Source organism: Crassostrea angulata, chromosome 4 (assembly GCF_025612915.1).
Source record: "Crassostrea angulata isolate pt1a10 chromosome 4, ASM2561291v2, whole genome shotgun sequence".
Classification (NCBI taxonomy): Eukaryota; Metazoa; Mollusca; class Bivalvia; order Ostreida; family Ostreidae; genus Magallana; species Magallana angulata.
The window spans coordinates 46,974,884-46,987,607 of NC_069114.1; the positions used below are offsets into that span (position 1 = coordinate 46,974,884).

At 32.8% G+C, this 12,724-nt stretch overlaps 1 protein-coding gene across 1 annotated transcript; it reads left to right on the plus strand.

Annotated features, from left to right (window-relative positions):
- Positions 1-3,089: 3,089 nt before the first annotated feature.
- On the plus strand, positions 3,090-12,486 carry LOC128181976 (sideroflexin-1-like). Its single transcript, XM_052850560.1, has 11 exons — positions 3,090-3,240; positions 4,869-5,072; positions 8,521-8,691; positions 8,913-9,011; positions 9,510-9,585; positions 9,782-9,867; positions 10,114-10,241; positions 10,458-10,507; positions 11,232-11,281; positions 11,465-11,512; positions 12,147-12,486. The coding sequence occupies exons 2-11, from the start codon at positions 4,915-4,917 to the stop codon at positions 12,241-12,243; spliced, it is 963 nt and encodes a 320-aa protein (XP_052706520.1). The 5' UTR covers positions 3,090-3,240; positions 4,869-4,914; the 3' UTR covers positions 12,244-12,486.
- Positions 12,487-12,724: the final 238 nt, after the last annotated feature.

Here is a 12,724-nt window from a genome sequence, read left to right on the forward strand (position 1 = left end):
TATATGATCATAATAATTAATATGTAAACGGTGTGACCGTTGGACCGAGCGCAGATTTACCACAGTGCAGTTTGATTTTTATAGAATAAAATTTATTTGAAACGCACACAGTAGGATCCGCCTGGTTGCCTACTCAAATCATTAGCCAAAGTTTTACTAAACGTCGCGTGCTCAGTCTACATTGTGACGTCATATTTCAGACGTTAAACGTTCAAGTTTTGTCTTCGGAAATAGCCGAAGAGAGTAACGTTATTCCGAACTATTTTTTATTTCTTCTTTCATTGTTTATCAATTTAATTCATATGAATGCCGCTGTAATAAAATTAAATACTTTATTCGGTAAAAGATCAGTTCCTTGACCTTAATGTTTTGATTTTCCATCTGATAATTTGATAAGACAAACATAGAACATGTCGTGTTTTTTGATTGAAGCACTATTGAAAATTATCTGGTTTCCTTTTTTTTAATTTCTTTTAATTCGAATTACCTTCTATTGAAACAATCGAGTTTAGGGGCAACAAACATCGATAAGTACTGATCAATCAATGATCGAACTAACTTTTTAAAAACAAAATTGCTGCCAAGATGGCGGCGCCCAGGGCTGGAAGAAACTTTTCTTGGCCTTAGTACCCCTGATTCAACTTTCATTTTTCACTGATTTTCTTATATATACGTGTTACCATTAATCCTCGCTTCGCGAGGCGGGCTTCGCCCGCCTCTCGCTGCGCTCGGTATTATAGTAATACAATCAAATGGAACCACAATAATCTGAATGTTGCAACCTATCATAGTAAACAGTACTGATATGAATCTGACACCAAGGAGAAATAGTAAGAAAGCCACTAACATTAAAGTCGTTGATGAATGCTGTTCATCGTCATTTAAAGATCATTTGCAAAATAATTGTCATCTAGCTATTCCCTAGCACATCAACGGCAACATCGACCAAGTCCAAGACCAGACATTCGACATCTTTCTGAAGAGTTTTTACGATTGTTTTTGAAAATTACTTTGACAATGTACCTTAGAGGCATTTCCATTTCAAATTAAAACTTTCTGATTTAATGACCTCCTTGTACATGTATAGGGAGGACACGTACCATGCAAGTATCTGGAGAGGGTGCAGCGCCATAGATCTACAAAACTGATCTAATCGGGAGTCCTCCAGGGATGCTTACATAGTACATTGCTATTCTTGTTGTATAATCACCAAAGACATACCATAATTTATCTTACAGTCTAAAATGAATCAACAGCAAAACTGTGGTCTTTCACTGAGAGACGTGACAAATTGCACTAGTACTAGTGTATTCTCCTCGCAAGTCAGAACAAAGCACTTTGTTTGAATTGTTTCTAAATTAAGACATTAGTCCAACATCATCCTCACAAAGTCAGGGGACCGAGTCCACTCGCGGCCATGCATGAGTGGACTCAGCATCCCTGACGTTGTGAGGATGGTCGACTACTTGGTCAGGATATGCAGGTGATATATCCGAGTCCCGCATACGGTGGAAATCATTCACAGTTAAGAAATGTTTCAGGAGAGAGCTACCCTAATTGGAATGGCTGAGCATGGAACAACTATTATTGTCTCCGATATGACAAAATAACTCTGATGACGCTTGCTTGAGCTATAGTAATGACAAGCCCTGGCCAATTAAAGTATATTATCTTTAGTGAAGTCTGAATATATACTAGTACATGGCACGCCAAATTCACAAAAATGAGCTAAACATAGTTTCACAGTCGATGAACTAGGTTTATCGACTGTTAACTATAGTTTACAAATCGTAAACTATAGTTACCGACGTTAATTTATATTTCACATCTGTAAACTATAGTTAACGCGATACTCTATGTTTCACATCTGTAAACTATAGTTAACACTGAAAACAATCAGTTGCGGTTGTTCAACATAGTTTATCTGATAAATAGGGTTTTATGATCAGTAAACTACGGTTTACAAATCTAAAGCAAGCCAAATTCACATAAATTAGCAAAACATAGTTTCACAGTCGATAAACTAGGTTTATCGGCTGTTAACTATAGTTTACGGATCGTAAATTATAGTTACCGACGTTAATCTATATTTTACATCTGTAAACTATAGTTTACGAGTGCAAATCTATGTTTTTCTGTCTGGAAATACACGTTAACAATAGATTTTGCTGATAAATATAGATTCACATCTGTAAACTATAGTTTACATTCGTAAACTATACTTAACAGCTGATAAACCTAGATTATCGACTGTGAAACTATGTTTAGCTCATTAAATATTTTTGTGAATTTGGCGTGCCATATAAGTATAGCAAAGGGAAAGAATGATATGCACGCGATATCACTAAAGACGAATATAGGACCAAAGTTGTCAAGTTGTACAGAATCGTATTTTGGTTGATTAACATTCCGTCTAACTCCTGATACCAACTATCTCTCCAAGAGAAAGCAGAATTAGTATGATTAGCATATTTGTCACTGAGGGCCAGACATTTTTTCTTGTGTTTTTTTTTTGTCAAGTTCTGATCGAGATTCATCACCAGTGACTGATTCAAAGGGGGGGGGGGGAGTTGTGCACCCTTGAAATTGTCAAAATGAATTTAAATCATACTCCTTCTGGCCACAACAGTATACAACTTGCGAATATAAAATTATAAACCTTTTGGAAACTCATGGGATTTCTCAACTTTAGACTGATTTCAACGATGTATTTCTTTACATAGACAAAATTACTTTTAAAAATAATAATGTTTAAATAGTTAAACTAAAACTATCTCAATAAAGTCAAAATTAATTTGAAAAATAATCATTCTCCATTTATGTCCATTTTTAAATCTTTGGGTTGCCATTTGAGTCCATTTGGGTAAATATATGCGATGAAACAAGAATCTCAGTGAATACGATCAATCAAGGAGATGCTATTTCGCCCTACGAGTAATTAGTACCGTAGCTATTTTATGTCCTTAGATTTCATGACTGCATTTGAGTTCTCAAATTTGTTAGTACTATATGATGTATTTCGTAAAATGCTTTTAAAAAAATATATTTGAAAGTATAATCAAGAAATTTGTTACAGAAGAACTTGACATAAATAATGAAAATTGTGGCTGAATAAATGTAGAATGAAATTGACCTTGACCTCTTCGGGTTCAACCAATGAAAAGTCAGGAAACTCTACACACCTCCATCATGCTTACAGAAGCAAAACAGCTGTAGATAGACAATTTTTAAAAAAAATAGGTATGTCTCTTTTTAACTGAAGTCTTTTACCAGTTTGAGTGCCAGTCTGTCTGTTATTATATCATTCTTGGCAGATCAGCGAACAATTCTTACTGTATACTTTTCGCCTCATTGATTTGTTACATGCCACACATGCCCCAATTTTAATTTATAGCATCATTTGATACTTCTATAGTATTTGTGTAATATTTGGATTTAGCTTTTTCAAAAGCTTAAGAGCATGTTCAGAAAAAAATAGTTAACATGCCAACATGTGATGACAAGTTTACACAATATGCCATCACACAAATTCATAAAACAAGCTGTTGAGCTGACACAACATCTCGATAACTACAAGCTGCCAAGCTAACACATTAAATTTACATAACACACTGCCACATTAATACAATTTCAAATATACACAATTGCAGTAAAACAACTTCACATACTACACTGCCACATAAAAACAACTTAATTCACACAACTTTTTAAAAGCGCCCTATTGCGCTCAATGTCACTTGTCTAGTGTCTACCTTACACAAGCAGTGTTAATTGTGCTAACACAACATTTCACTGTCCCATTAACACAACTTTGAATGATATGTGCCAACACAACACCTTTCGTGCATCCAAAACTTCACACAACTTGTTTACTCCTGAGATGCAGTTCAAAATCAAAGTACTGAAGAACTGACGGGAGTTGATTTTGTCGATGTTCATTTATTTTAAAATCAATGTTATATTATTTTGCATGACAAGTACATGTATACGTAGTTTCTTATTTGAATAACGCATATTTTTGTAATATGAATTTTTGAATTTTTTCGACTAGAATGTCGAGAAACTTCTGTATGAATCATGTTAAATAATATTTAAAGATAAAATTAATTCAATCAAACTATGTATCAGTGGTAGAAATATTTCTCGAAAATTGTATGGATCCAAGCAATATTTAACTCTAGTCTCGTTCAACCAAACGCTCGGCTGACACAGTAAATCTCCGACAAGGGCTTACGGAGACAGCCGAGCGTCGAGTTGAACGAGACTATGTTGAACTCTGGCGTAGGAATACATACATCTACAAAAAATATTTAAATTGTTCGTACCATTTAAAATCTGACTATTTTTAAGGTATTTGTAAATAAGTTTCCTTGAAAAACAATGCTTTAGCATACATTACATCGAATTCATCAATTATTTTCAAGAACTAAGTCTTGTTAGGAGCAATGATTTGTGCTGAGGTCCAAACACTGTTTCACTTTTGGTTTGTCCGAGTGACTGCATAGGAGAGTTGATTAAAAATCAACTCCCAAAAACATATTTACATTTGCAAATATATTTCCTTATATGAACCTATAGAATAGCAAAAAACGTTCAATTCTAATAAAAAATGTTGTGACGTCACAATGATCATGGGTCACGCCCTTATCGCTTGTCGCTTGGGTTATTGTAAACATAAAATCTTTGTAATTTAAAAAGTTCTGAAGGATTTGTCTTTTTCAAACGAAAATATGAGTACCAGTAGTAAACAGCAATGTTAAAAAGTTAAAAAAAAAACCAAATTCTGTATACTTGAGAGCTGCACTTGTTGAAAATCTGAAATGGAACTTGTTTAAGTATTTTTAAGTATGGTATTTATACTTCAACAGCCATTCCATTTCTGATCCTCTCCTTTCCTGCCATAACTACTCCAAAATGACGCAACTAGGCAGGATTGATATAGATCATCCTAGGTATGACCAGAGCACATTTATAGGGAGGGCAAAGCATTTCCTTATAACTACAAACCCCTTGAATGTATTGGCAACAGAAGCTGAACTGGATCATGCTAAAAGCATTGTTGAGAGATACAGGTAAGTTCAATTCAATTCATTTACTTCAATCTCAACACCATTGCACAATGGTACACAAAGACTATAATGATACAATATGTGGTATTTAGTGTAAGTAAAAAAGTAAGGAAGTAGTAAAGGGATTTATAATGTGTACAATTAACAATGTGTCAGCTCTTTGTTGGCAGTGTAAATCTGAAGGGTTCATGACATACATGTATGTTACCACAGGGTATTAAATGAATTATGACGAGGATATATGCCTGATATATCCTGATGACTTGTGGATTGAATTAATTATGTAATTACTTGTAAACACATCACTTTTGACATTTATCGATAAATGCAAACACTTATTTTTTAATTCTTGGCCAACCACTACTTTGTACATTATCAATATTATATAATATGTATAGATCAGGGTCATAATTTTGAAGATTTTCAACAATGAACTCATCAATTAAACTAATAACAGCTAGACTTCCTACAGTTTATGATTCTTGTGTGATGATTCTTGACCTTTAAGACTTGAGGTTTGCTTCAATGTCAAGGTCATTGGTGTGAGACACCACCAAGCATTTTGTTGGGCAATATTGTATAGTTCCTCGTGACTCTTGTTCATAATGCTGTGTCACATCATTGCCATGTATTGTTATTTGTCAAAAGTCATGTAATATTAAGATTAAGATTTGGCACTTTTTCAAAAACTGTATCATATTCACAACTTGGCCATTTAAAGAATTGTTGGCAAGCATATGTAAACATTACATCTGAAATAAGTCTAATAAATAGCCTTAATCTTTTGGTCAGGACCATTATAGTTTAGTAACACTGACACAGATTTTTTGATACATGTTGTATTTTTTTTTTTTTTTTTTCTTTTTTTTTTTTTTATTTGCATTTTACAAATTCAAACATACATAATTACTATTAAACTGATGTCAACTTCTTTTTTAAATATTATAATCACTCTTTCATACCACTTTCATTCATACACTCATTCAAAAATCAAAATTAAATGAACCTGAGGTTGTATATTAAATGATTAATAAAAATAATAAATGAAATAATAATATTCGTAGCAAATTCCACCTCTGTAAAATATAGGTATACAATTATAAACAAAAGAGATCTTCCCACTGTGACCAACATTTTTCAAATTTCCTAAGTTGAAATTTTTGAACCCATGCATATTTCTCTATCTTGTATTTAAAACTCAAATAATATAATAGATCAACATAGTTTGGAATCTTATTCTGCTTCAAACATATATATATGAATTGTTTTGTATATAAAATTATGAAGTTCACAGGTTTATTGTCTACACTTAGAGAATTTTCTCCAAATAGTATATTGATAACATTGAATCCAACCCTCTTTGTTGTTTTTCTATATATAGACATACTAAGATCATTCCACAATGGTAAAACATTAATACAACTAAAGAATACATGTTGTATTGTTTCTATTTCTTCTTTACAAAAAGTACAACAATCATTTGTAATGATCTTGATTTTTTTTAAATAATAGTTAACAGGAAGAATTCTGTGTAGAACTCTGTATTGCAGCCATTGAACAGATGTATCGTTAGTTGTCATAAAACATATTTTGAAACAGTCTTGTATGCACAAATTTTGTTCAAGTGGTAATTCATTATTCCATCTTGATATTGCAGTTGGAACCGCTTCAGTATAGTTCAAAATTTTATAAATTGCCTTGGTACATTTTTCATTCAATAAAATCACTTCAAAATACATTGGTAAAAAAGGAGTACAATTTTTTTCAATATTTACTCTTTCAACAAACACTGATTTTAAAAACTTTGAAATAGCGCTAATAATACTGTTGTATTGCATGACATATATATCAGGCAAGTTAAACATATGTAAAAAATTATCGTATGTCAAAAAAGCTCCATTTGCAGATAAGAAATCTCCAACTAACTTTACACCATGTTGGTACAATACATTAATAAAGAAAGATTTATTGGCAACTGTAATACAAGAGTTGTGCCATATTGGAACATTGATAATATTTTTCTTAATATAACCAGGCTGTTTGTTTAACATGTTCACTACCTGGTGCCATGATTGAAAAACATCTTGCCAAAAAACATTATTTTGTTTAATCATCTTTCTTATAAAATCATCCCCAAACTCTAACATTTTCATAGTAACATTTTTGCCGTTAATTGCAAAAAAAATATCCATCCATGGTTTGTGTTTGAGAGTTAACCTTTTAATCCATGAGCATTTGAGAGAAGAAACAAAATTATGGACATCCAGCATTTTTAAACCACCTTTTGTGTAATCTTGAGTAACTATCTTTCTTTTTACTTTATCACCTTTAGATTAGATTAAATCTAAAGGTGATACATGTTGTATTGATTGTTTGTAAATCACATGCTGTAACAAATTTACATGAATGAAATACCTGCAGTATTTTAAAATCATTGAGTAGATTTGAAATCTAGAATTGTATAATGTATAATGTATTAGTAGTACTCCTTTAAGCAAGGTTTTTTTTTTACACAGCATGCAGCAAATCTGAATCAAGTTGTGTCTTGAATGACTTTTCTAAAAGAAAAAGTTAATATCTTGAACAATTGATAAGGATAATTAGCTTTGAAAACATCCATTAAAATTCAGTCTTTCCATCTGACATCACTTGTTCGGGGCATATTTTCTCTCCCCTTGACCCAATGTGGCCCACAGAGTGCCTCCAAGTAAAGTGTATGAAGATCGAGACTTGAACAAGATTTTGAAGCTGTGAAAAATTCTTTTTCAGGCCATATTTTCTCTTCCCTTGGCCAATCTGGCTCATACTTCATAGAAAGAGTGCTTGTAGGTGAAGGTGTGCTGTGACCTTGAACCAAGTTTCTTCTTTAAAGGTTAAGGTCATAGCAGATTTCTTTGATATTACCAAAAGATTCCTGTAAATAAGGGATATGGAGTGACCTTGAACCAAGTTTCTTCGTCAAATTTCAAGATCACGACAGACCTCTGTGTAAAATTTTTGTCTGGGCACTATTTTTATCTCCCTTTGATCACATCTGCTAGTGCTTTATATATGTACCGCGGTACATTCACAGAGTGCTTGCTGGCGTAAGAATTTACAATTATCTTAAACTAAATCTCTTCATCCAAGGTTAAGGTCAAAGCAAAGTTCTCTGAATTTTTTTTCATTTTAATGCGCTTTATTAAAGCAGGGTTCATTAAGGTGGTCATCATTTGAATGATGTTTACATTAAGGTAACTGACAACTTGCCATGAGTGACATTAAATTTACAGTTTTGGAAAATGCTAACATGCCTTTTTTATTCAGTGTACTTTATTTTTGTTCCAAAGGCATATGAATTTCTGACTTAAGATGCTTGACAATATATTAGAAATATGACAGTGTTACCATATGGATTCATCGATTATCGTCTGTATCATGTCAAACTATCATTTTTAATGAAATTTTTCAGGAAAAAAGAAGATATTCCTGGTCTGACAGAGGATGAATTGTGGAAAGCTAAACAGCTGTATGATTCAGCATTCCATCCAGACACCCATGAGAAGATGATTCTGATTGGTCGAATGTCTGCACAAGTACCAATGAATATGACTATAACTGGATGCATGATGACCTTTTACAAGTAAGTATCATACACAGTCACTGAGAATACTTGTGAAACAAAGCACAGAGTTTCATTGTATGGGTCAACTCAGTTATCATAAATAATTGCAAGGTCTTTTTAGCACATAAGTGAATTCAATGAAATACAAGAAAATAGTGTACCTTTGAAAAGAATTTTACAACTATAATAATCAGTATGCCATATATTAATAAAACCTTAAATATATCCTTTTTCCACAGAACTACCCCGGCAGTGGTATTTTGGCAGTGGTTTAACCAGACATTTAATGCTATTGTTAACTACACCAACAGAAGTGGAGACCACCCCATTCCTGTCAAGTATGTTCATAATTCTCTCATCGTTATCTGCACGCGTTAATCCTTTCGCTACATGTACCAACATTGAGGAGAATATAATAGCTGTTGTGTTCAACATTTTTATGGGTTTTGTATGTGCGTGTTTTATGGGGGTGTGTGCAAGTGCAAGTTTGTAACCAGGTAAAAATTTGCACATATACTAACAAAACCAAATAATGAAATAGTGTGTATGTAGCTGAAGGTCATGCCATATTGTGCTTACAAAATGTATTTTGACAAAGGTAAACTATTAACTAAAATATAGTACCAGTAAATGTTCAAAGGTCTTCTTCTGTAACAATGTCCTAGTAAAATTGCATGGACTTATTAGTTTTTCTGCTAGCTAGCTCTAAACATCAGGCTGTAGAACATGTGAACGCAGGGATAAATGAAAAACTTTGCAATTAATTCTCTAGATTGATATAAGATAATAAACAATCATTGAGATGATCCTTCATTGGTTCTGTATGTATGTTTCAGACATCTGGCCCTGTCTTATGCTTTGGCCACCACTGGAGCGGTGGGGACAGCTCTCACCATCAATAACATGGTCAAGGTTGGTACATGTATTATCAAAACCAGTGATACATATTCACAGAGAGCACTCCTAGCAGATTTTAAAATCAGGCTATTATTTTTCCAAACGTTATTTATTTGACACCCATGGAAAAACATCATGTGTGTATACATTTCTGTAATACATTGTTGAAGAAATGATTTCCAATTTCAATTTAACTTCTTTATGTTGTCAGAAATTCCCTCCGCTGATCGGCAGATTTGTGCCATTCACGGCAGTAGCTGCCGCCAACTGTATCAACATCCCTTGTATGAGGAGCAGGTAACTGCATAATTCTATGCATGTCTCTTTGGATAAGAATGATCAATAAACATTTCTATTGTTTGATTTCTTAATCTTATTAATGCTCATAGCTCATTATATTTAGGCTTCTTTTGAGAATAGATAAACCATATTACAATATCATGTATATTGATACATGTAGGTTTTTATGAACTTTACATACAAACAATAAGAAATGTGTGTTCTCTAATTTCATATATGTAACATTTGGCTCTTTCACAAAAGGGAGCTCTTCAATGGGATACCAATATTTGACCAAAATGGCAACCGTCTAGGAGAATCTACAATGGCTGCCAAAAGTGCCATAACTCAAGTTGTTGTGTCTAGAATATTAATGGCCACTCCAGGAATGAGTAAGTAATGATGGAAATGAAATAGATGTGTACAAAATAATTTTTGAAAAACTGTCTCACAGCATTTCAGTACATGAAATATGCTACAGCTCATTGTCAATGAATCAGAATACCGGAATATGCTTAATATATATCTGATCCCTTAATTAATATCATAAGTGTATCAACTTCTATACCAGGCATTTCAAAAGTTGAGTTTTTTTCCCTTGTTTTCAGTGATTCCACCTTTTATCATGAACCACCTAGACAAGAAAAGCTTTATGAAGGTAAGTTATTATAAACAACAGGAATGGGTCTCTTTTTGAAACATTGGTTAATATATTCGTGCACACCTCTATAGCGACTTAAATCTGATTATTCATTTACCTATGTGAAATGAAAAGGAAACTCAATTCATGCATTTGATTAACTTTTATATTTATATTAGTGAATATTTACATTTTCCAGTGTCTTTGCCTGTGATAACACTATGTATCGATTTTGTACTATATAACCCATAACTTCAGATGATGTCAAATTGAGGCGCCAGCGGATTCTGCATATTTATATTTAAATATTTAATTGTACGATGGCTTAAACTCATATAGATATAAGTAATACGGAATCTTTTTTTTAATATTATGAGGTGATAATTTTGGTCGGGGCGTGATCAAATCTATCATAAAGCCTTTTGGGCTTTATTGGATTTGATCACGCCCCGACCAAAATTATTTCCTCATAATGCTCAAAGATAATCTATTTTCAGTAGTTATTTAAAATATATCAAACTTATAACTTTACAAGTTTAAAAATATATACTTGCCAAGATGGAATCTGCACAGAATTTTTTGACTGTATATTAGGCGTGAATGCTAATTGTACTGGCTAGTAGTTGCTTAAACTGTTTTCATGGTCTGAGATCTTGTCTGTAGGAGAGAACATCTTTGACCATATAGCATTGGGAAAATCACAGAAGCATTATGTTTTAACATTTCTGTTTGTCTATTCCAGAGAATGCCCTGGCTTAATGCTCCTATCCAAGTCTTACTTGTGGGGTTTTTGTAAGTACAATGTATCTTAATATAACTGTATACCAAAGCCAAACACCAACCACTTTTTCAAAAGAACTGGTATTTGTCTTTCTCAAATTGCTATGGAATAGAAAAATTTCCATGAAAAATTTTGCTTTATTTGGTGCATCAGTACAAAATATAGAATATTTATGTTTCTGTTGTGTTTTCCAGCCTAGTATTTGCTACCCCCCTGTGCTGTGCACTATTCCCTCAAAAGAGGTAAGGATAACAATTGTTATACTCTCGTTATATTTGCTCTAATACTGTAGATTCCTTATTTTGCATGAGAACTTCATTTTGCAGTTTGTTTTGTCGGAAATCAGGAGAATAAAAAATTGGAATTTTCATCTTAATTGAATGTACCTAGTTCACAACTGTCATTAAAAAAATTACAAAGATTTACAATCCACGAAGGAAGCTTCTCACAATTTGATAATTTATTCCTGGCATTTAATTAGGTATCTGCATTACCAGGAAATGTGGAATTTTAGCAATGAGGATAGTTTTTATATTTCAAGCTTAGGTGTATGGAATTGTTACATTAATTTTGCTGTTTAACCTTCTCTCAAGAATATAAACTTAATGTAACTTTTCATATAGCTGATGATTAAGTTCCAAGATTTATCAGAGTTGTACAGTTCATAGCATCTTTTGGTATTGTGATTTTTTAAATTAAAAGCTCTCTGCTATATGGTAACCTTTTACCTTGTATAGTCTATTTGTTATAGGTACCCTGTAACTAGTACTTTGTCATTTCTCCCTGCTATTCTGAAACAGACTTGATAAATCAATGATGAAATTCTCTGGAAACTCATGAAAAACTTCAACTTTTACATGTTTTTTAACCTTTCAGTTCTCTAGCTGTCAGTCATCTAGAGCCATCCATCAGAGAAAAGATACAAGCCTTGCCAGACGCCCCCGAGAGAGTCTTCTTCAACAAGGGACTATAAAGACCCAGTGCTGTAGAGATTCTCAGTGCTTCACCTAGTGTTTGGATCATGCAGTGATTCAGTTACCTGTAAACGTGTGATGAGGTTTTATTTACAGGGCACGTGTTTCACCTCAGTAATTGTTATACACAACATTTTATATTATTTTAAATGGATATACAATGTACATGTCTAGATATCATGTTATTTACTACTGTGGATTTACAGTATTTTATGGTTGAAATGAAGGTGTTGCAAAATTTATTCTCCATGGCTTTTTTATTTAAAAAAAAAAAAGTGATTCGATTACCTGTAAACGTGTGATGAGGTTTTACTTTCAGGGTGTGTGTTTCACCTCAGTTATTGTTATACACAACATTTTATATTACTTTAAATGGATATACAATGTACATGTCTAGACATCATGTTATTTACTACTGTGGATTTACAGTATTTTATGATTGAAATGAAGGTGTCGCAAACTTTATTCTTCATGACATTT